At 33.0% G+C, this 23,169-nt stretch overlaps 1 protein-coding gene across 2 annotated transcripts in view; it reads left to right on the top strand.

Annotated features, from left to right (window-relative positions):
• Sgcz (sarcoglycan zeta) overlaps positions 1 to 23,169 on the top strand; it is a 1,017,502-nt gene that overhangs the window by 823,002 nt on the left and 171,331 nt on the right. For both annotated transcript variants that reach the window (XM_028768238.1, XM_028768239.1), the window contains one exon: positions 19,976 to 20,077. In XM_028768238.1, the coding sequence (XP_028624071.1) occupies positions 19,976 to 20,077 (102 nt within the window). The remainder of the gene's footprint in view (positions 1 to 19,975; positions 20,078 to 23,169) is intronic.

Below are 23,169 nucleotides of genomic sequence, written 5' to 3'. Positions count from 1 at the left end.
TCTTTTGTGTTAAAGTTTTAGCGTGCATTATCAATTCAGAAGGTTGTGCCATTATTGACAAAGTATCATGAACAGTTTACATAGCAGGATCTTAAGCATTATTTAATATTATCCAATATTCTTTCTATACCAAATGAGGTGCTTTTGTTTGTGGTCAGCCTGCCTTCCACAGTGTACCCTAAAGAATCATATTCTCTTAAGAGCGTGGTGAGAATGTGACCCACGTTGCTATAAAATGAGAAGAAACTATTCTATTTCATGTAACTTTCTTCCCGTGCTCCCAAAAGTAATTTTCTGTCTCCTGCATGCTGTCTCTTAACAGATGCAATGAACTGAAAATGCTGTGTCAGAATCCATCCCCTAAGTGGGGGCTGCACATGTATATTCTTCTATTAAAAAATAATATAAAATTGTTTGTTTATCATCACAGTACACAATGGATTATGTGGAAGAAAATGTTTACTCTGAGGACTATGGTCATTTTCTGACTAAGCAAATCACTAAATATGGTAAGCCAAAAGAGAAAGTAAACATAGTCATGAGTATTATTAGAAAAAAATCAGACACTAGTTTTCTGGGGAGTATAATGTTCGGATCCTAATACAAAGTGGTAAGAAAATTACTCTTATACAGAGAATAGTGAATTGTGTGACAAACAAATATTCTCAATAAAAGTTTTATGAAAAATTTAAAAAGTAAAGAGAACCCATATAGCTGGCTATTATAGGAATCCTCAAAACAAACTTGGTGCAGCACTGAAGCACTCCTGTGTGTAAGAATATTGCCTGTGGCTGTCCTCATATTATCTCAAAGTGGTGCCTCTCTGGTGCCAGGATTCATCAAATGCTAGAATGTAGGCTTCTTTAAAAAATAGCTAATTTTTCTCTAGACTGCTTTTATAAAGGATAATATAATCTTTCTCAGCAGAATTTGATGGTACTCTACACCCTCTGGAAAACAGCTAGGGTTAGTGTTTTCTTTGATGAAGAAGAGATGTTTCTGTTTATTTGAGCAGGTGTTAAGATAAGCATTTATTATGAAAAGTAAAGAAACTAAATGGAAACCTTATCTGCAACGATGAAATCAAACACTATTGTTGGAAACAATGGCGTTTAATCAGACTGTTATTAGGTAGAAGAAAAACAAGGAGGCAGTTTAAATGTTTAGTTTCAAAATTTATGCTCTTACATATAAAAGGGTAGATGCATATATCTGAGACAGAATAAGTTACTGCCATTTTGGCCATTAACCATTAAAAAATATCTAATCTATTAGTGAATTTTATATCAAATTAGTATTTTTATTTAAAGCAATTCTGGTTTTAGCTTTTCTGTCAAACATTTTATAGGATAATATATTTTGTTGAAGAATGAGTTATAGTTTACTTGTTATAAATATTTGACATACAGCTTGTTAAAATATTTTTCACATAAACAAATATATAATCCAATATTTTAGGGGCATGATTGTATTCACTTAACCAGTGTCCCTAATATGCTATTTCTCACTCATAAACTCTTGTATTTCAATATCTTGAAATCTCAGATTTTTTATTAAATCAAAGATTATAAATTGGAGAACATTGCTTTGATGATATGTCTTTGTCACCGAAGAAAATTAAATTTCTATTAAAGGATTATGTAAATTTCCTACATTTGAACTTTTTAAATCTCACAAGTACAATAATGAAATATCTCATTACTGTATTTTATTTTTTAGCAGTGTTTAATTTTACAGAAAATTTACTATACTATGTAGAGATTTACATCACATTCCTTTCTCCTATATTCACATTTTCTTCATTTTTTATTGGTCATCTTATTTATTTACATTTTAAATGTTCTCCCCCTTTCCAGTTTCCCCTTCACAAGCCCCCACCCCCTAATTCCTCCCCCTGCCTCTTTGAGAGTGCTCCCCCACACACACATCCACCCCTGCCTCAGTGGCCTAGCATCTCCTTATCCTGGGTCATAAATCCTTCACAGGACCAAGGGGCTCGCCTCCCAGTGATTCCAGATAAGGCAATCTTCTGCTGCATATCCAGCTGGAGTCATAGGTCCCGTTCTGTGTACTCTGGTTGGTGATTTAGTCCCTGGGAGCTTTGGGGGTTTCATTGGTTGCTATTGTTGTTCTTCCTATGGGGTTGCAAAACTCTTCAGCTACTACAATCCCTGCCCTCATTTCTCTATTGGGGTCCCCACACTCAGTCCAATGTTGGCTGTGTACATCCGCATCTGTATTGGTCCAGCTCTGGCAGAGCCTCTCAGGGGACAGCTATACTGGGCTCCTATCAGTAAGCAGTTCTTGGCATCAGCAATAGTGTCTGGGTTTGGTATCTGTAGTTGGGTTGTATCACTAGGAGGGGCAGTCTCTGGATGGCCTTTCCTCCACTTTTCTGCTCCACTCTTATATCCTGCATTTCCTTTCGATAGGAGGAATTCTGGATTCATATTTTGAGGTAGGTAGGCTGCCCCATCCCTCAACTGGGGGCCATGCTTATCCACTGAATATGGTCTCTACAAGTTCTATCTTCCCTTTGTTGGGTATTTCAGCTCACATACTAGGAGTGGAGATGAGTGTTTTTATCTAGAATGTTGGTTTCCCAGGACATCAGTAATGGTTATTTTTCCACAATAATATTAAATATTGAAATATCAGGTTTGTTCATGACAGATTTAGAATATTTTCTCAATTGCTATAAATTCTTGAGAACTAGGTAAGGATACTCAAACTTCTGAGAACATATCAAAGAAAACATCATTGGATACCATCAGGCTGAATTTAAATAAAATCTTTAGGTTAAGACGGGTGGATCACTAAGACCTCTCACAAGAACAGGGATGAATAACCAAAAGTATTATTATTTTTACTTATATTTGGTTGCATTGGAATTTTCAGGAAAACATGTTTATAATTTTATTGTCTATGTGACAATTGAACATTCTTTTCTAGGGGCCTAATTTTAGATATGAGTAAATATCAGGATATTGACTAATTTAGTGTTTTTAATTGTTGTGAAAAAATAACATGATTATGTAGGGAACTTAAGAAGAAAGGAGTTTATTTTTCCTTACAATTTCATGTAACACTTCATCATTCTAAGAATTCTGGACAGGAGCTCAAGCAAAACGAAAATCTTGAAGAACAACCTGATGCAGAGGGCATAGAAGAGTGCTATTAGCTTGTTTGCTCAGATTGGTTTCTGTTGATATTATATATATATATATATATATATATATATATATATATATGTATATATATATATATATAGTATATGTATATAGTATATATATATAGTGTGTGTATGTATGTATAATTATTCATAGTTATAGCTATATACTTATTGATATGTTTATTAAAATCTTTATATATTTATTAAATATAAAAATGATTGTTTATAATTACATGTAGTGTATTATATATTTTATATAATTTATATAGTATATGCAATATGTACCTTATTTATTGTACATTTTGATATTTTAACATAATTATATCATCTCTTCTTCTCTCACCTTCCTCAAAATCCTTCCATATACCTCTTTTGCTTTCTTTCAAATTCATGAGCTCTTTTTATGTTATTACATGCACATGATACAAATATATTCCAAAATATGTATACACAAACTTCTCAATCCTCTTAATGTAATATATGTATGGACTTTCACATTCTGCTTTATTATGTATATTGTCCTTGTTCAGCTCTTCTTTAGGCAGTTATTTTGGTGATACTTTGTGAATATAACATATCTTACATTCCTAGAAGACATAATCTCAATCAAAGTTTTCAAATTTCTAATTATTAAACTCTTTCAGTCTCTCTCCAACAATATTCCAGAGTTGTTTTGTGGTTGTAGGCTGGACTCCACAACTCCATATTCTGATTAATTGTTATTTTATGTAACATTCACTGTCTGTTGCAAAGAGAAGTTTTCAAGTTGATTGGTCCAGCACTTATCAGTGAAAATATTTAGAAGACAAATATTTAGAATCTATTTAGAAATTGTGTCGATTAAGAAAAGTGATCGTTGTAGGTTTTTATCCAAGATCTATGTATGACTCCACTTGGCCTAGCTATTTTGCTCTGTTTCAAGTACTAATCATGTGATTTCCCTCTTGTCAGTTCTTAAGACAATTTAGAGAACTAATAATTACCACCAAAGATTTTTGCCATGTTGATCAATGAGGTTCACAGGGATCACAGATGAGTAGGATTATTTGGTTGCTTCCCTCCCTTAAAAGCTTGCATTGTGATATCTAGTAGTCATCAGGAGATAACTTAAAAATGCTAGCTCTCTATCAGGGGACTCTGGCTCTTATGCCTGTTTTCTTGTAGCACAAGATCCTCTGCCATGGGAAGTATCACCTTTAGTGAGATGGAAAATATCGCATCAATCCCAAACCAAAGAAATGTGTCACAGACTTGCTCACAGGCGAATATAGTATGAGCATTTTCTCATTTTTGTTTGACTCTATATTGTTGACATAAGTTGACATAAGTAAACTATAGTGTTCCCTCATTACTGCCCCAGCTGTTGGACAGATATTCTTCCCAGCTGTTAGCAAGTGAGAATCTGAATGCACCATGGTCTTAACAAAATGAGCACTGTCAATCCTTTTAAGTGTTCTCATGCTCATGAGTAGGATACAGAGTAGTACTCCCAGGTTTATGTCTTTTTTTGAATGTTAGATTCCAGTCTAAAACATGTGTTCTCATCATGTTTACTTGCATCGACTTTGAAGAATTCTTTATACATTCTAGATTTATTTCTGTATGTGACTATCCAAACATGTGTGCTTATAAGTAACATGATAACCCCATTACTGAGGAATTGAGTTTCAAGTGCTGGATATGACTTGCTTTCAACTTTACATTTGTAGTTTTAGTGATTCCATCAGGTTTGTGTGGTTGTCTCTTTGTGATTAATGGGCTATTTTATCTAGAAACAGGTGAAGTCACTATTCATTTCAGCTAGGTACTTGTACTTTAGTGTGTTTTTATATAAATAACAATATCACAAAAATTTCAAATTCTTTTTATTCTCATAAAAACGTTATTCTTCAAGTTTTCATTTTCTGTCTTCATAACAAAGACTTCATTTACATTTGTTAAAAACTATGGCTTTAGAGTTACTTTTTTTTCCTTCTTTAAAGTATTAATTCTCTATGCATTATAATATTTACAATTATCTTTAATAATATATTTGAATTTATAAACATCTGTGGTGTGTGTGTGAGCATGTGTGTGTGTGTGTGTGTGTGTGTGTGTGTGTGTGTGTTTGCATGCGTGTGACATGTGCACACTAGCTTACATGCATGTTGTGGTTTTGTAGGTGCCTGAAGTTGTAAGAAGAGTGTGTAAGATCCGACAACTTCAAATGTATGCGGTTGTAGGCTGCCTCATGTAGGCATTAGAAACCAAATGATTATGATCTCCTGCAAGAGTAGTAAATGCTCTCTAGTGAATTGCTGAGTCATCTCTCTAGGCCCTCATTTCTATAAATACTGCTGACATGAGCATGGTCACTCTTGCCTGATCAACCACCATGTGGAGTACTGCTCTCAGCGAAGGCTTTTCTAGAACCACAGGCCATCCCTTTCTCAGATCTTCTTAGGAGATTAGAAGTGAAGAACACTGGTATGTGGTCCCACTGAAGATCTTTCCTCCTTGAGTTAATTTATATTTTAAAAAAACAGGACAAAAAAGGTTATTACAGATACTAGGACAATAATGAAATACTCAGAAGAGGATGAGTGGCCTTCCTCCCTCAGCAAAATGAATGTACTTAGTGCCAAAGGTAGAGATTCAAAAGCAGTTAAAATGGTGATTCTTCATTAAGTGTATAATTTATTACAATAATAAAATTAGTTTACTTTAAATGGCAATTAAGTCATGACATTACCTTTAAATTTAGTTTGCTATTTTTATGTTTGCAAATTTGCTAGCTAGTCACACTGTGTACATGACACTGATATAACCTCCTGTGCCATGGGTCAAAATTACTTTAAAAATATTTAATTAAAATCTAATCTTATTTGATAATTTTATATATATTTGCTGATATGTATTCTATATAGTATTATATTATAGTAATACACAAATATACTCTATGTATGTGACCTATATAATATATATTATGTAATAAATATCTGATTATATATATATTCACCCTCATTTGCTATCATTCTCCTTTATAACATGAGGACCTTCCCAACATTCATGACTTAATTATTTATTTAGTTAGTTAGTTATTGTGATCCTATGAATTTAACCAGTGTTATCTGTTTGGCCATGGGTTTGGAACTATTCATTGGAGCAATATTAACAGGTACATATCTGAAAATCGTTGTCTGCAGTCTTCCAAAGAATCCATGAGTAGCCCATATATCAGCAGGCAGGAAAGATTCTGTTGATTTCTCCCTTTGTCTTTGATTGGCTACTGACAGACTCCTTCTCACACAGGACCATGGTAGGCAGTCATTTCTACTGGGACTGCATTAGTTGTGCCATGCCCAGTAGAGAGCATTTCACGACACTTTTTGTATTCTTCTCTTACATTCTATGTACACCCTTACTGCATTCTGCCCTGAAGATGTTTTTGTACTGTAAAATCTATTATTTTTACCTCATTTGATATTTATAAAGCATTATAATAATATTTATATGTAAATTATATTTTAATATAAAATAGAAATAAACGTACTAGCTCATTCTTTTCTTCAGAGACATTAAATGTCAAAAATCAAGTAGTTGATGAACGTGAATTGGAACTCACAGCAGTAAGCATTTTAAAAGCTGAGAAACCAAATATTCCCAATAAAATAGGAGGCTGGAGAGTGTGTTCAGTGGTTAGAAGCATGTACTGCCCTTGCAGAAGTCCAAAATCTAGGTCTCAGTGCTCAAGTGTTCCTCTAGCCCCTTTGGGTGCCTGCACTCATGTTCACATAATCTCACATAGACACACATAACACATTACTTTTTTGTTTTAAATTTAAATTTATTGTATGTTTCAAATTCTTTACTTTTCATACAATATATTCTGATCATGAATTCTCCTCCCTCATCTCTTCACAGATCCTCCCTACCTCCCCATCAATCCAACTCCAAATATTTAAAGAAAACGAGGAGAAGATATGTTATGGAGATGTCTGTAAAAATACTAGCTCTATTATTATTTGTTATTAATTATAATATTAGTTCATTAATTATCAAGCCATGCTTCTTAATGTGAGACCCTTAGTTATTTTTATGCTTGGACTCTGGTAAAATTTGCTTTATATCAGGATTCATGTTATAAAACTTTTCGTATAGTATCAAAATTATAAAAAGCTATAATAGATCAGTTACAGCTATGAAGGATAAAGTTGAATATTATGATGGGCTGTATCTCTGTAGTAGTTACCATTTTATTTTGAATACATAAATGTAGAAGATTATATAATGATATATGCCAGTTATGGAACATACTGTAAAGTCGTTCAAGTTGACATAGCTTTTTATCCGGGAAGATGGTGCTACTATGATATTCTGGGAATGCATATTGAAGACTTGGGGCCCTCCATTTCAAAGTAAGAGTAGAGCTGTAGGAGAAAATATATATTGACATCAAATGAGACAAATACTAAAAAAGCTGCACATATGCTTACCAGCAGATGGCAGATATAAACAAAGATTGAGAGAAAATCACAATCTATCACCCTCCCCTACAAAGGGTCTTGAAAGAATTGTAGGTTCTGGGCTTCTAAAGAGATCTTTGTGAAATGTGATATCTTTATTCCATTCCCCAAGTACAAAAATGAGAGATATAATCGAAAGAAGAAGAAAATATCTATAAAAAGATCTGTGCAATAAGCCTGTGGCAAGAGCTTGGATATTAGCCAGGAGGCAATGTCATCAAGAAGTAGTGTTAGTCTGTAAAACAATCTGTGAGAATAAACTCTAGTATTGTATCTAACTATAAAGCAAGAAAAGAGAGGATGAGGATTAAAGAATATAGGGAGTTCAAAGGAGAGGAGAGATAGTGTTTGGAAGAAAGTGGGAGATGGAAAGAGTAAGAGAGAGAAAGAGAGAGAGAGAGAGAGAGAGAGAGAGAGAGAGAGAGAGAGAGACTTTCTTTGACTAGCTCTATGACTAATACCAAAAAGACAATGGCATGTCATCTCTGACCTTATACAGAGAGTTCTCTCCTGACCCTGATCTTTCCCTAGTGACAGTCACATACTGTTCCCTCAGTAACATCACAGAAAGAGTTGAACAACTTTAATTTCAGCACCTAACCTTACATTTTTATGCTGTTCAAATCCTACTCCTCTTCCTTTACATTTTTCCCCCATCCTTCAGATTAATACCACGAATACCCCAATATACAGCTTATATAAAGCATGTGAAGAACAGAAACTTTCATAAGTACAAAACTAGACCTCTTTAAAATAGTCTATGAGTATATGAATAATAATTGTTTATTCTAAATATTTTGTGCTCTGGAAGTACTCTATGATCTTTCGACCACTCTTTCAAGAGCCAGGTCTAAATCAAAGAAGAAGTATATGCTAGTAAATCAGGTAATTAAAAAAGGATAGATTATAAATGAAATAATTGAAGAAATAAGAGATACCATTTAGTAAATGTACCACAAGTATGACTATCCAGATAGTTATTTACAGTCACTTAATTAGATTCCACTTACAATTTCTACCTGTCACAAAGTGATTAACTGAAATATAGAAAACAGCTCTTTTCTCAATGACCAGCTTACCCACTCCTTAACATTAAATATAATAACATTAAAGCTTGCTTTGATAATTCAAATAAAATGAGGAAAGTGATTGTTTCAGAACTTAAAAATGTTTCTTCAGGAGACTTGAAGGAATTCTGAAACAATAATTCAGTAACTAATGCTATTAGGAGTAACTGTTGCTTAAGGTCTTGCTCTTGTTCCAAGAGGTAGCATGAGAACTTAGTGTATATAAAACACAGGAGTTTAAGAACCAGCAAGTATATATAAATAGACAAAAATTTGCTCAAGATCAGATGTGACTCTCCTTTTACATAACAAATTGTGATAACTGATATATGTGCAAGCATATACATGTGCATATACTAACAGCAAGATAGATTAGACAGACCATACACAACCAGAAGCATCCTCAGGACCACAGCCCCTGTGACGTTTTATTGACAATAAGAAGTAACACCCATGAAATGGGCAAAATTTATGTGATATTTCAGCCTATTTTAAGGCTTGAGGGTGACTGAACTGCAGCAGAGTGGAAAGCTGTTAGTAACTTCACAGGCAACATTTGAGGAGATATAGGAACTAAGCATTCTTTTATTCTCCTTTTTCTTGGCCCTTTGCTGGAAAGTACTGCTTTATTCTACAGCATATTCAATATGGTAATGTATATTATAAATTTCTGAGTGAGAATTCATGCAATTGTTTCCTAAATTGGTTTGAAAAATGGGTCTTTCTTATCACTAAATATAATTCTGGCATTCGATTAAACACAGTTGGAAGAGACACATATATAATAGCAAATCTTTGGGCTGTATACACTTATTGAAATATTATCATGTGGAATCCTTCAGCCACTCGTTTGGTGATGAAAAATTTCAGGGAATATAACATTATTATTTACTTACATTTAAGTGAAATTCCAGATACACTTTGCAGATGCCCTATTTAATACTACAGTGTTCATCATATCTAACCTAATTTATTCTTCCATAATATGTCTTTATCAGGACCACTGGTCATTTCTAGGATGAAACCTTAATCCAAAGCATAAATTTCATGTGGATTACAAATTTTATTATATAATACTTACTAGAGTTTCACAAAAATATTTCCTAATGGATTATTCTAAAGATTTCCTACTGTTAAAACACATTTGTGAAGGTATTAAATTATTTATTATAATGATTCCTGCGGTGACTTCTCAGAAGTATTTTACAGAGACTTTTATATGTGTAATGTTCCATTTATAATAATTTGTTTTTCTAATTCTGTCAAGTATATGCCAAATGTTGAGTACTTTTTAGGTTCTTTATTTGTATCTCATAGGATGCACTAATAACATAATTTTTATACTATGTTAAATGATTATGACCCTATCTGGTTTGTCACATTTCCATACTTTCATTTCTTAAATGGTATTATTATTAAGCAGCTATGTTTCTCATGTTAATAATCATTTATTTCACAGTAGAGTAAGAAAGAAAACATATCATCGAGTAGTTGGAAAAATATTTCAATCCTTTTAAAAATAGATTTTAATGTAGTCCTATTATGATTTTCCTTCCTACAACAACTTCCAGATAGCCTCCACTTCCCTACTCACACATAATGACAAACTTCTTTTTCTCTGACATTAGGATATAAACAAACATATAAAAATAATAATATAAAATTCAATAAAATAAAAGCAAACAAACCAGTATAAGACAGAATATCAACAACAAAAACAAGCAAACAAAAGAAAAAGAGCTGAAGAAAAAACATAAGACATACAGAAGCAGAAATATACATATTATACACAGGGAAATCCCACAAATACAAAGCCTGGGAAAGATAATACATATGCAAATGACCTATAAGTGCAGAATAAAAGCCTATAAAAGAATTATGAGACAAAGAACCACTAAAATTTCCACTGAGTTTATTTTCTCTAGTTTATCTATTAGTGGATATGGATCATGGCCTTCAGAGTGGTTTGTATACCCAGTGAGATGACATTGGAGAAAACCATATTTTTACTTGTTAGTGGTAATCAATTTCCTATCATACGTTGAGAAAACCCTGTAGAAGTAGAGGCAGAAATATTTTTAAAGTAAGAGGGATGAATCACACCAATTAAACAAGATCTTTTTCAAATTTCATTGGTAATTTTATTTAATTACATTTCAAATGTTATCCCCCTTCCTGGTTTCCCCTCTGAAAACCCCCTATCCCATCCCCTCCCCGCTGCTTCCATGAGGGTGCTCCCAACCCACCTACCAATTCCTGCCTCAATGCCTTAGCATTCCCCTACACTGGGGTATTGAGCCTTCACAGGACCAAGTGCTTCTTCTTCCACTGATGCCAGAAGGCCATCCTCTGCTCTCTATACAGCTGGACCCATGGGTCTCTCCATGTGTTTTCTTTTTTTTTTTTATTTGATAATTTATTTATTTACATTTCAGACGTTATCTCCTTTCCCCATCCCCCCTCCCATTAATCCCCTATCCCATACCTCCTCCCCACCCTACCACTCCTTTTTTTGGCTCTTATACAGTTTAAATTATATGCAAGTATTAAGGTCAGTTCTAGGTTGCAGAACTAGCAATACAATAGATGCAAATAGTCAAGGAACAAGCAAGACAATAAACCCAGATAGTCAAAGAACATGCAGGACAATAAACAGAGTCCTCCTGTGATCACTATTTCTAAGGCCTTATCAGATTATCAAAATATCTGAGCCTATTTTCCTGTCCTAGCCCAAAGTCATTTTCATGTCTGAAGCCTACTTCTTTGTTCTATCTTAAAATTTATATTCCTGTCTGTAATTACTTTTTTGTTCTAGCCTAGGATTTAGATTTCTGCCTGAAGTTACTTCTTTGTTCTAGCCTAATGTCAGATGGCTGCCTGCCGTCCATTTTCTTGTCCTTGGCCAATGTCAGAATTCATGTGTATTCTTTGGTTGGTGATTTAGTCTCTGGAAGCTCTGGGGTGTCTGGTTGGTTGATATTGTTGTTCTTCCTATGGGGTTGCAAACCCCTTCAGCTCCTTAAGCTCCTTCAGACCTTCTACTAACTCCTCCATTGACATCCCTGTGATCAGTCAGATGGTTGTCTGCATTCATCCACATCTGTATTGGAAATGTTCCGGCAGAGCATCTCAGGAGACAGCTATATCAGGCTTCTAAACACAGTAAGGGCAATGACATATGAACTCAGTGAGACTGGCAGCATGCACAGAGCCTGCACAGTTCTTGAACTTATGGGTGCCAATACTGAGTAAGGAAGTGAACTGAAACCTATAACCCTAACACAGAAACTACATCCAATTGATATTTCAATATTTTAATTTACTTGTATGTTAAGAAAAAATAATTTATGTACTGGAAGGAATGTCAGTAATTAAGTAGTGTTAAGTAACCACAGTACATATTGTCAAATTTTAATACAAATATATTTTACACTTTTTTTATAAATTAACACGAGATATAAGTAAACTATGTAGTTTGAGCAACTATTAGAAAAGAAAAAATGATGATAAAAGAATAAAATTTAGATGATAGAAATTATGGTAATAACAATACTCTTTAACAATGTTTGAATGTAGAAGAACTAAGGAACAAATTTCAAATTTCTATGTGTATCAATTGTTAGCACAATACTATTTATTTCTTAATTATATGTAAAAATAAGTAAGCCAACTGAACTGAAGAAAAATACATGCTTACAGCCAACAGCATAATAAAAACACTCCTATGAAGCAGCTGTCAACTTTTGTTTGTTTTTCCTCCTGGGCTTGGAGCCAAACAGCTCATTATAATGTATAAATAACATCAGCAAAAATAGGTAAGAAAAAGAAAATGCTTACCCTTCTGAAAGGATAGTTCTCCTTTAATTAGGACCTAGAAATGGAATATAGTTTATCAATACAATTTACATTAATGAATGCATATCAGAAGTTCAATGTGATTTTTAGTTTTCTTTAATAGCTTGATAGTTCTTTTCTCCATGAATTATATTTCACTTTATTAATCATAATATATCCTAATATTTCACAAGTAACTATCAAATTAGATTCTGATTTTATTCTATTTACTACTTACAAGCTTATTTCTTCATGTACATTGAAGTTTACAATGACTGATACCATTAGCCTATCAAAACCATATGACATATAATTACCTCCCTTCTTTCCTGGTTATGAAATGTATAATGCTAGTTATGTAAAACACAATGTTTGCATTAAAAAATAATATCGAAAATCTATAATTTATTTTCTTGTACCTTGCTGTTTCTCTCAACTCTCTTTGAAAGTGTTAACAATAAATAACCTTTTATTTTATAGGCATATTTGGTGAATAGACACACAGTATTTTATTTGAAGCACCCTGTCAGCAAGCTAGTCATGCTTATATTACTGTCTCACTGTTAATGTTTTTTTCACATTTTAACTATATCAAGGCTCTAAGTAACCTTTAAACCAGAGTAGACAATGAGATTAAAGACGTTTTGGCAGGGTAAATTATTTTGAAATTATTACACAGTATTGGTTGTGAATTTTAAATATAACTAATTTACTTAAAATATTCTCTTTTTGATATTCATATGTAGGATCCAGTTTTGCCAGTCTTTCATTAAAAAACTCCCCAAACAGCATTTAATTACAAGACATAACCTATTAATTTAAAAATTTAAAAAATATATGAAATAAGACCTTCAAAATCAAAACATGTGAAAATTGTGCTAAAGACCATAGAGTGCTATAGAAATGGTATAGTAGTTTAGTGATAAAGAACACTGGACAGCCTTCCATAGGTCCTGGGTTCAGTTTACACATTTACTGACAACTATCCATGAATTTATATTCAGAGAAATCAACATCTCCTTCTGGCCACTATACTCTTGAACAGACACACATGTAGTGCACATACATGTATCTAGAAAAAACTACATATATACATATGCATCTAGAAAAAACTACATACATATGTATATCCATAGGTATATGTGTATGTTGCAATAAAGAAAACAAAAATAATAAAGATTACTTAGTGTTTGAGGTCAATAATATAAATTTTGTAATAGTGATTTAAAATTAGCATTTCTTTTCTTTTACTTGTTTTCAGGAAAAAAAAGTTACAGTTTGCTGGACATTTAAATATTCAGGAACTTTCTTAGTCTTGTAAACTTAACTGTTAAAAAGTATATGCAAGGTAAGAGGACATGAATAAAAATGATTCTTACATTTTCAGAAGATATAAAATGTATGTAAACTTAATGAAAATAAAAATTATGGTAGAAAACCAACTCGTACTCTTCTGAGAGCAACATTGCCAAAAATTGACTCCTAATAATATTTTGTTATACCTGTAGATCAATGTCTTGCCCAGACATCATCAAAGAACCTTCCTCTTGAAGTAGATCTAAAAAATACAGAGACCCACAAGTGAACAATGCACAGAGAGATTTTAGATTACTAAGTGTTAAATAAGATATCTTCATCAAGTCCTTCTTCTCATAGCTTAGAGATCTCTATGAGAAAAGGAGGCAAATTGATTGTAAGAACCTGTGTGATGAAAGACATCCAGGAAAGAAGTTCTCTAGAATGTGACTGATGAGCCTATGAACTCACAGAGATTGTGCAGTATGCAGGAAGCCTACACAGGTCTAAGTCAGTTGCTGAAAGAGGAAGAGGCCACAGCCACCCATCCCTAATCCAGAAACTCCTTCAAATTGGCAACTACTTGGAAAGGAAAATAGAATAGGGTTTCTTCCACAAAGTCTCTCTGGTTACATGAAGCACACTCAAGGTACCACATCTAACAATAAACGACCAACACAAAACAAACTCAATAGTATTTTTGTATATATTTTACCAAATATTGTGTTGTTTCAGCATTTTTTTATCTTACTAGTCTTGTGCTTATATGGGCTTGGGTTTTTGTGTAGGTGTGTGTGTATGTGTGTGTGTGTGTGTGTGTGTGTGTGTGTGTGTGTGTTTATGCCTGTTTAATGAGAGAGCAAGAGAGAGAGAGAGAGAGAGATCTGGAATGAAATGAAGAATGGGAAACCATGATCCAAATATAGTGCAGAAAAAAAAACGAACTTTCCATTAAATAAAGTAAGTACAGATAGCTAATCATTATCTGAAAATGTACTTAGTCATTGGTAAATTAAAACTATATTGGTTCTCTAGGACTCTCCAGTCAAAACAGCAGTCATCACACAGCACCAGGTGATTTAAAGGGACATCAGTGCTGACAAGTGCTTACAGAGAGTGTTGACAAGATTGAGACTTAATTATCTAGTACTGGCACAGTCTGTCCCCTACAAGAAACTCTGAACTCTTTAAACTCTTTAAGGGCTTGTGAGAAAGGGAACATTCACACACTCTCACACACAAACTTAGTGGATGAAGCAAACAGGCTGTAACAACTTTATTTTTTTTTCATTTAGTCTTTTTATATCACCTAAGACAAGGTTCTTTATGTAAGAGAAATAGTTTTCTCATTTAAAAAGATAAAACGTTACACAAAAGGGAGTTATAGCAGGATTCTTGATTATAAGTTCAAAGTAGTTTTAATCTTTCATTCCATAAGCTCATTATAAGTTAAAGCAATAATTTTATTGGAATAAAATTACCACTCCTTCTTTATGACATTGTATACCAAGACCTGTGGCCTCCTCCCTTACCCTAATCTAGAATAAATGGTTGGTGATTAATTTGTTCCAAGTCTATTTTTCTTCCTAGTGCAGTTCACATGCTTTAACACATAAAATCTCCCTGAACTCTTTTTTCAAATTCTTTACTGTTTTGCATAAAGGAAGCACATTTCTACATTTTATTCTAACTTTCAACTTTCTATCAACTATCTTAGCTTTTTAAAATTACTTTAATTGCTTCAGGAATTCTAGCATATCATTACCAAGAATTATTAAATCATCAACACATCTAAACAGCTATTTCATGAAAAGTCATCTTCATGTTGATTTGTAAGAAAGTTTTCCAATAGAGTGGGCTAATACTCAAGAGTCAGTCATAACACACTACAGGCAGAAAAGATCTTTCTTTACCCAATCACACCATGTCAGAAAAATTAGGAATACAGCAATGAAAATCATGAGAATGCATAACAGTAGCAAGAAGAAATCCTGAGATGAAGGCCCTGGGTCTATGTCTCTCCACAATTCACCAATTACAGCCATACAAAGCAGTGGACCATATCGAGGAAGTTCACACCCCCACTAAAGCTCCTCTGGCATGGCATCTGCCAGAGTTTCTCCAACTAGGTCTCTCATATGATCTATTTCCACTATCCCTTATACTATTGCAAATGTAATCTAATTATGTTTAACACAGAGTTATCTGTGCAAACATGTTTTTGCAGTAATATGTGCAATGCAAAGGTATTGTATTAGTACAGATATCTGTTAGCAGAAAGCTATAAACAAAATATGACTCATACACACATAATAGTTTAATTCTGTCCTAAAGAATAATGAAGTCTTTTGAATGAAAATGACTAACTGTGGCTCATCATATTGTCAAAATGACAGACCTAGAAAGGCAAATATTGTATTTTCTCTCAAATATGAATATATATGTGACACAAAATGTAGGAGCAATACCTGGGAAAAGGAAACAGATGAGCAACATCAAGGGGCAGGAAGACAAAGAAGAAATGACATTTGATTACTATGACTCTACTATGTGTTTTGTGGTGAACAAAAATATCTTTATGAAACTCATCACTATGTATAATGAATATATATCAATTTAAAAGTGGGAAGAATAAACATTTATGATAAAGAGACGAAAATTTAAAGTACAAAGATGGTTGAGTTTGCATGAAGGTTACAGAACCAAGCTAGAAGTTTAGAAGAGAGGTATGCTAGTTTCTATTATACTCTGATGTTTCACAATGTCATCCTCAAGAGATAAAATTTGAACATTATTTGCAATAATGTGTTGAAATGACCAAGATAGTAATGAATCAGAAACCTGGCAGTAAGGATAAAAAGTATTTCTGATAGTGGGGAAAAGGGCAAATAGATTTTCTTAGTATTTCATAATTATTATTGGACTTAATAGAAGATTGAAGATCAGGCAATCAGTCATACACTGAACATGGATATATTATAGAGATTTTAATTCAATAACACCATGAAGATGATAAGAAAAGTGAAAAATTATTCAATTTTAATAACAGACTGGATAAATATAAAGTGGAATAAATAAAGACGTGGTATAGCCAGCTAGAACCACAACATTCTTTAAGAATTAGTCCAAATTCACACAAGGGAATACCATTTGAAGTAATTTATGTGATATAATTAGTTAAATGTCTGGGATCATAATTTTATGGCAAATAAAAGAGCACATGCTAAAATTAAAACTAAAAACTTTCTACAATTTAATACAAATATCATAAATGGTAGCATAATGTTTAACATTACACGTCCAGTTTTCTCTTTTTCATCATGTTATTAAAATTATAATGATTATTATTAAAAAGTTTTAAGATAAATTTAGAATAAGAATTACATTTGTGATAGAATTTGTTTCTTCTATCCTTAGAAGCTGTAGAAAGAATATTTGATATTTCCACGGTAATGGTGAAGAGCACTTCAGAATACATTCTTTTCAGCAGGCCTTTCAGAATATATATAGATTCTGACTGTGAGGTTTAGCCAAGAAAATCCCTGATTTAAAATATTTTTATGTTATTTATTCTAGCTATCTTATCTCCCTGGATTCCAGAGAATTCTCTGTCTTCTTAACATTGCAAATAGTATTAGTGTCTTCTTAAGCATCATTATATCTAGAAAAATCCCCTCAAATTCTCTCACCTTGAACATAAAAGAGAAACTAATTTTCTGGTGAAAAAGTTTTCTTTACAGTTCTCAGATTTAACTTGCCCAGAATATTACTATATTACTATTTGTAAATCTCTATCTGCTGTATTTGCTTTTTGATCTCACCTTAAAGACCTTTTTTGACGTCTGCTTTTGCTCTTCAATGAGAAATAAACAAAAACAGCATCATTTATTTATAAAGGAGAAATAGATTTTTGCAAGGAAAATAATTTTTTCACTACTAAAGAATACCACATACTTATGGCTTTTTTTAAATGTAAAATATCTCTTGTCTCAATTAAATGAGAAGTGTATAAAAATATGCCTGTTTTTTATCATAATAATTTTTCATTGATAATTAATTTTTCATATAAAGTTACTTATTTTTAGTTGGTTTCCATGCAAGGCATGAGTGTTCTACCTCTGTTTCTGCACTTATCTCAGTGAATTTGTTCCTGCCTAGCAAGTTTTAGTTTAAATCATTAAAAACTATTTCTCTTCCCATGGAAATACTGAAGTTTACCATTTCACAGTCACTCCATAAAATTTCCTCCTCCTCAACCTTCCCTCTCCTAACATATCTTCCTCTTTCTCTTTCCTTCACCATTGTCTCTAATTCATTCTTCCTTACTCTGTGTTTCTCAGGGATTACTTCCTTTTGCTAAAATCACAATGTTATACTACCTCATTGGTCTGCTTTCTACTTGTAGAAGGTAGACGTTCATGTCACCATGTTCTCTTGATTCTTCTTTTATGATTGAGACATCTCTGGAGCAGGGAAACGAGATGGCCTTCTAGATAAATTAGATGAAATGTGTGACTCAGATGTGTGAAGAGTAGCATTTGCATCCCACGACTCTATATAAAAACCAGGTATGCAGAGTGCTTGACCCTAATCCCAGCAATCTGGAAGTAGAGACAGGGAAGCCTGAGGCACATTCTAGTTTAGCCAGGTTCTGTGAGTTCCAATGTCACTGAAAAAAGAAATGGTACAAAGATGTGCCAACATATGTGTATATGCATACACACATGTGCACACACTACACACACACATGCACATACACACACACACAAACACATTTACCCAGGCAAAATAAATACTTGTCTGGATGTACATAACATCCCTTCCCACCTGAAGAACAAATCCTTATCCAAAAAGTTCTTTCATTTTAAATATATATTTGTACATTGAACCTAATAGTTATCCTCATGATTGATTCAAGTGTGCCTTGATCATGCTTCACTTCTACATTGTTTTCTTCAGATGTACTGATTAACTCAAAAATGTTGCAAGGCAACTCATAAAATTTACCTACAATTTACCCCTTTATCAGATAATAACTTTTACTCACAGTTTTGAAGGCCAGATTAAGTGATAAATACTATATCTTTTCTGTGTCGTCAATGAAATTAGTAATCAAGCCTATACATGTTTCTTTCATGACACATCACACCCTTATAAGAAGTCCTATGTTATTAATAGATTTTACCCCTTTACAATAATTCTGCAGGATATACTTTCCCAAAACATCCTACAAATCATCTCGTCACTGAGGTGTTTAATTACATTATATTTTTTTCTTTCATAACTTCACATAGGAACAGCATTTTCAGCACAGCAATCACTGTGTTCCTTGCTGATGAATGTTGCAAACAACATATATCTCTAGCTGTTTCCTCTCCAAATATTCTCAATTAGACAACTCACACGTGAACTAGAAGCAAATGTCATTAAAGTGGCCATTGTCCCTCCCCCCACAATGACTTCCTGTTTAAACTCATTTTCAGTATTTTTATACAGTTGACTTCTTACTTTTTTACTATAAATGGGATGCATTTTTCAATTAAATTTAATCCTGATTTAATTCTGTCTCATCAACACTATTTTTAACTGTGTTAATCTCCCCAGAGAAAAATGTGTGTCAGGTAGAATACGTGTTTCATGATTTTTGCTCAAATGAACCAGGTTTTCTAATACCAATTATTAATTAGTAGTTGAAATTTTTACACAAATGGAAATGTTGGATAAGCTTTATACTTGTAGCAATATTACAAGTATACACAATAATCACATAGATAGTGTCACATCTAACAAAGAGTTGAACTATAGTAGGAATGAAATATTTATTCACATAAAATCATAGATTCTTATCAAATTTGGAGGATCCATCAGGTTCTTTATCACCACCGCCCCTTAGCACGCAAAGCAGTGTCCTCTATTGGATGCAAAACACTGTGATCTTTCCAATCTTTTGGGGTTTTTTGTTGTTGTTTGTTTGTTTGTTTTTGTTTTTTCTTAAATCATCATGGATTTGCACTGTTTTCTCAATTTAGCCCTAAGAAAATTATGGCCAGATACGCATTCTCTAACTAACCTAAAAGTGAACTGTATTTCATTGCTTGTAGGATGGTATGGGGAATCTGAGAGTCACCAAGAAGGGAATCCGACTTGAAGGTATATCTGAGTTTCTACTACCATTGTATGTGAAAGAAATTCATTCTCGAAAGGTATGTGATATGGCTTTGGCTTACTCTAAGATAATTTAGAGTTTATGTTTTCACTCAACAGAGGAGCATCAAATTTTCTTGTCTCCTTCCTTTTGAATTCAATTTCTTTAAGCTAAAGACTTATTTGAAGAAATTAAAAGAATCAATTGAAGAACAACAGAAAGGGTTAGCTTTAAATTGACAAATCAGAAAGCACTTGAACTGAAGCTTTTAGCTGCTTATAGATTATTAATTTTGTTCCTCTTAATCTCTTGAAGTTAAATGCAGTGGTAGCATTTGAAAAAGAAGTTTTTATGAGTTTTAAATTATTTTCTCAGGAAACATACATGTGGGTGAATTATCCATTCAAAGTATCGTACACTTTTCCCTTAAATGTAAAATGCATTTTCAAGAGAACAAAAGTTTGAATATAAAAATTAAATATAATATTTTACCTAATACCAGAATATATATCCTTTGGAAAAATTGATTTATACTACATATTTCATCACTTAACAGCATGTTAAAAGAAAGTAAGACAGAAGCTTCGTGGTTGCTCATTTTGACTTAAGATTTTTACTTAGAAGGTAATGAAGAAGTCTATGGCACCAGTATATTTCCAATCTATCAGGATGTTTTTTTGATATGTGCCCATGGAAATGAATTGATTAGGATAAACATTGTTTATGAATGAAAACATTGTTATATAAAAGTGACAGAAATGAATTTGTTTCATATATACTTATTTTATACAGTAAATGTTTAATGTTATTAATAAAATATATTAGGAAATTTATACAGTAAAATAACATTTAAATGATTTCTCTTAAGCTTTTTTGCAACTAATATCAAAATAAAATGAAGAGGATTTATTTTTAAAAAATTGATAATGATATTTGTATCAGTGAATTTTAATAACATATGGACTATTCAGAATACAGACTATACATCATTTAGTACACTTTTAATAACATATATTTAATGTTACTTAACAGATTTCAGACAGACAAAAAAAAACACAATAGGGACATGGGACATGTTTTATAACTGGTGTGCATTATTAACCTTTAAAAACAACTAATTTTTTTAAATATTTGAGATAGTTTTAAAGGAACCAAAGTACTTAGATACATCAGGGTATTCCACAATTCAATCTTTTTCCAAATTTCTCCTGTTATTGTCACTATTAAATAGTTTAGGGCAATTAAAGAAACTTTTGATAGAAATGATAAAAACACTTACCCTAGATAAGAAATAAATGTAGTGACACAGGGAATTGTTGTTGTTGTTGTTTCTCTATTAAATGTATCTTGCTGAAAAGCCCAGAGGCACCAAAGGTGGCGTGCCTCTAAAGTTACCCAGACTGATTTGTATTGTTTATCTGGGAACACAAGTTAAAGGTGATGAAGACCTCTGCCAATGAACGGGTTAAAAATGTATCTTCTGAGATGGGCATTTCTGAGCGTACAATCAAAGTTGTTCTCTGAAAACATTAATGAGAACTTACTTTATCTCTGGCCCACATAGTACAGAGTATATCATCATTGTAACCTGAGTATATTAAGTAGTGGCAATTGGACATCAAATCTTTCTACACAGAATATGTGATCTCAGCTGCACAAGCATCTCCAAAGTCTGCTATATTGATTGAGAGCTACATTCTACCACCAGCACCACCACCACCACCACCATGTCACATACCCATTCTTTGCTATTGGTCATCTCTATGTCCTGTGGTTTTTCCTGCTAGTAATTAGTAAGAAAAGTGAAGCATGAGAAATGGTGACCTCAGTGTTCCAGGAGGACATCTGGACTAATAACAGAATACAAAATACACTTAGTCCTTGAAAGATTTCACTATACATGTACTACAAAAAGATGAAGCCAATATCTATTTTATAATCAATCAGTGTGCACAACACTGAACTCTTGTGGCCCTGAGGTCTGAGGACAGCTTTTAGGAATGAGTTTTCTCCTTCCAGCACAAGGAGATGAGGGGATAGTCCACAAAGAGTTCAGTGTGACAAGTATTTGACCTTCTAAGATCTCTTATTCCAATTCATTTGCCCTTGAGTACATATAATTCTTTATTCTGGCTGTAATTCTTATTTATTTCACTGTTTTATGTAGCCAGGCACACCATTTCCCTCAGCTGTAATTTTCAAGTTAATAATGGCAAAAAAATGTATTTAGATGCTTATATCTTAGTATCAGAAGATAAACACAAGTCACTAATAATACTAGAAATGGAATTTTAATTCAAAATTTCGAGATATATGTCTCTAAGTATCTTTCCATATATTTTCTTAATTATTGTTACAATGTTTTGCTTATTTTGTGTCTGTGTGTGTCAATGTCAGAGTGTGTGTTTGTGTGTGTGTGTGTGTATGTGTGTGTATGTATGTGTGTGTGTACATATCACTGAAATTGTGTGGCTCTGAAGTCTGGGGACATGTTTTTGGAGTCAATTTTCTTTTTCCAGCACATGGAGTTGAGATAGGACACACGTAGTCTAATCTGACAGTAAGTACTTTACCTTCCAAGACTTCTTGTCAAACCAGCCTTCACATATATTTTCATGTGTTTAAATGTACTTAAAATTACAAAAATACTATAATGTTTGGGTAAGAAATCTATTAGATTCAAAAGTAATCTTAAAACATCATCAGTAGCTGAAAACTTTACATCATTTTTTTATTTTTGCATACATCTCTCCTCTTAATTTCAGCCTGCTGTCTCTTTCTATTTAGCCAACAGATAGTATTTAAAATCACATTCTATTAGCAGGACATTGTGGCTCTAGCCCATGATCCAAGCACTTAGCAGGTGGCTGCAAGGTTGCTGCCATGGGTTTAAGGCCAAAATGAGTTCCATTATGACTCCCAGGCTAGTCTGGGTTTTATAGTTATTTATGAATTTAATCCAACACATGAAAACCAGATTCCTTCTGAATAGGAAGTACTGCTCTCTACAAACACACATTATATTCCAAAACCTGATGACACATGGACTGGATTTAATTTTCCAGGAAATTCTTTTCATCTGCTGCACCTGCTACCTGCCACTCTCTCTCTCTCTCTCTCTCTCTCTCTCTCTCTCTCTCTCTCTCTCTC

The sequence above is a fragment of the Grammomys surdaster genome, unplaced genomic scaffold, assembly GCF_004785775.1.
Source record: "Grammomys surdaster isolate TR1022 unplaced genomic scaffold, NIH_TR_1.0 185, whole genome shotgun sequence".
NCBI lineage: Eukaryota > Metazoa > Chordata > Mammalia > Rodentia > Muridae > Grammomys > Grammomys surdaster.
Note: the sequence above shows the minus strand (reverse complement) of the source record. Positions and strands in the feature narration are given on the sequence as shown.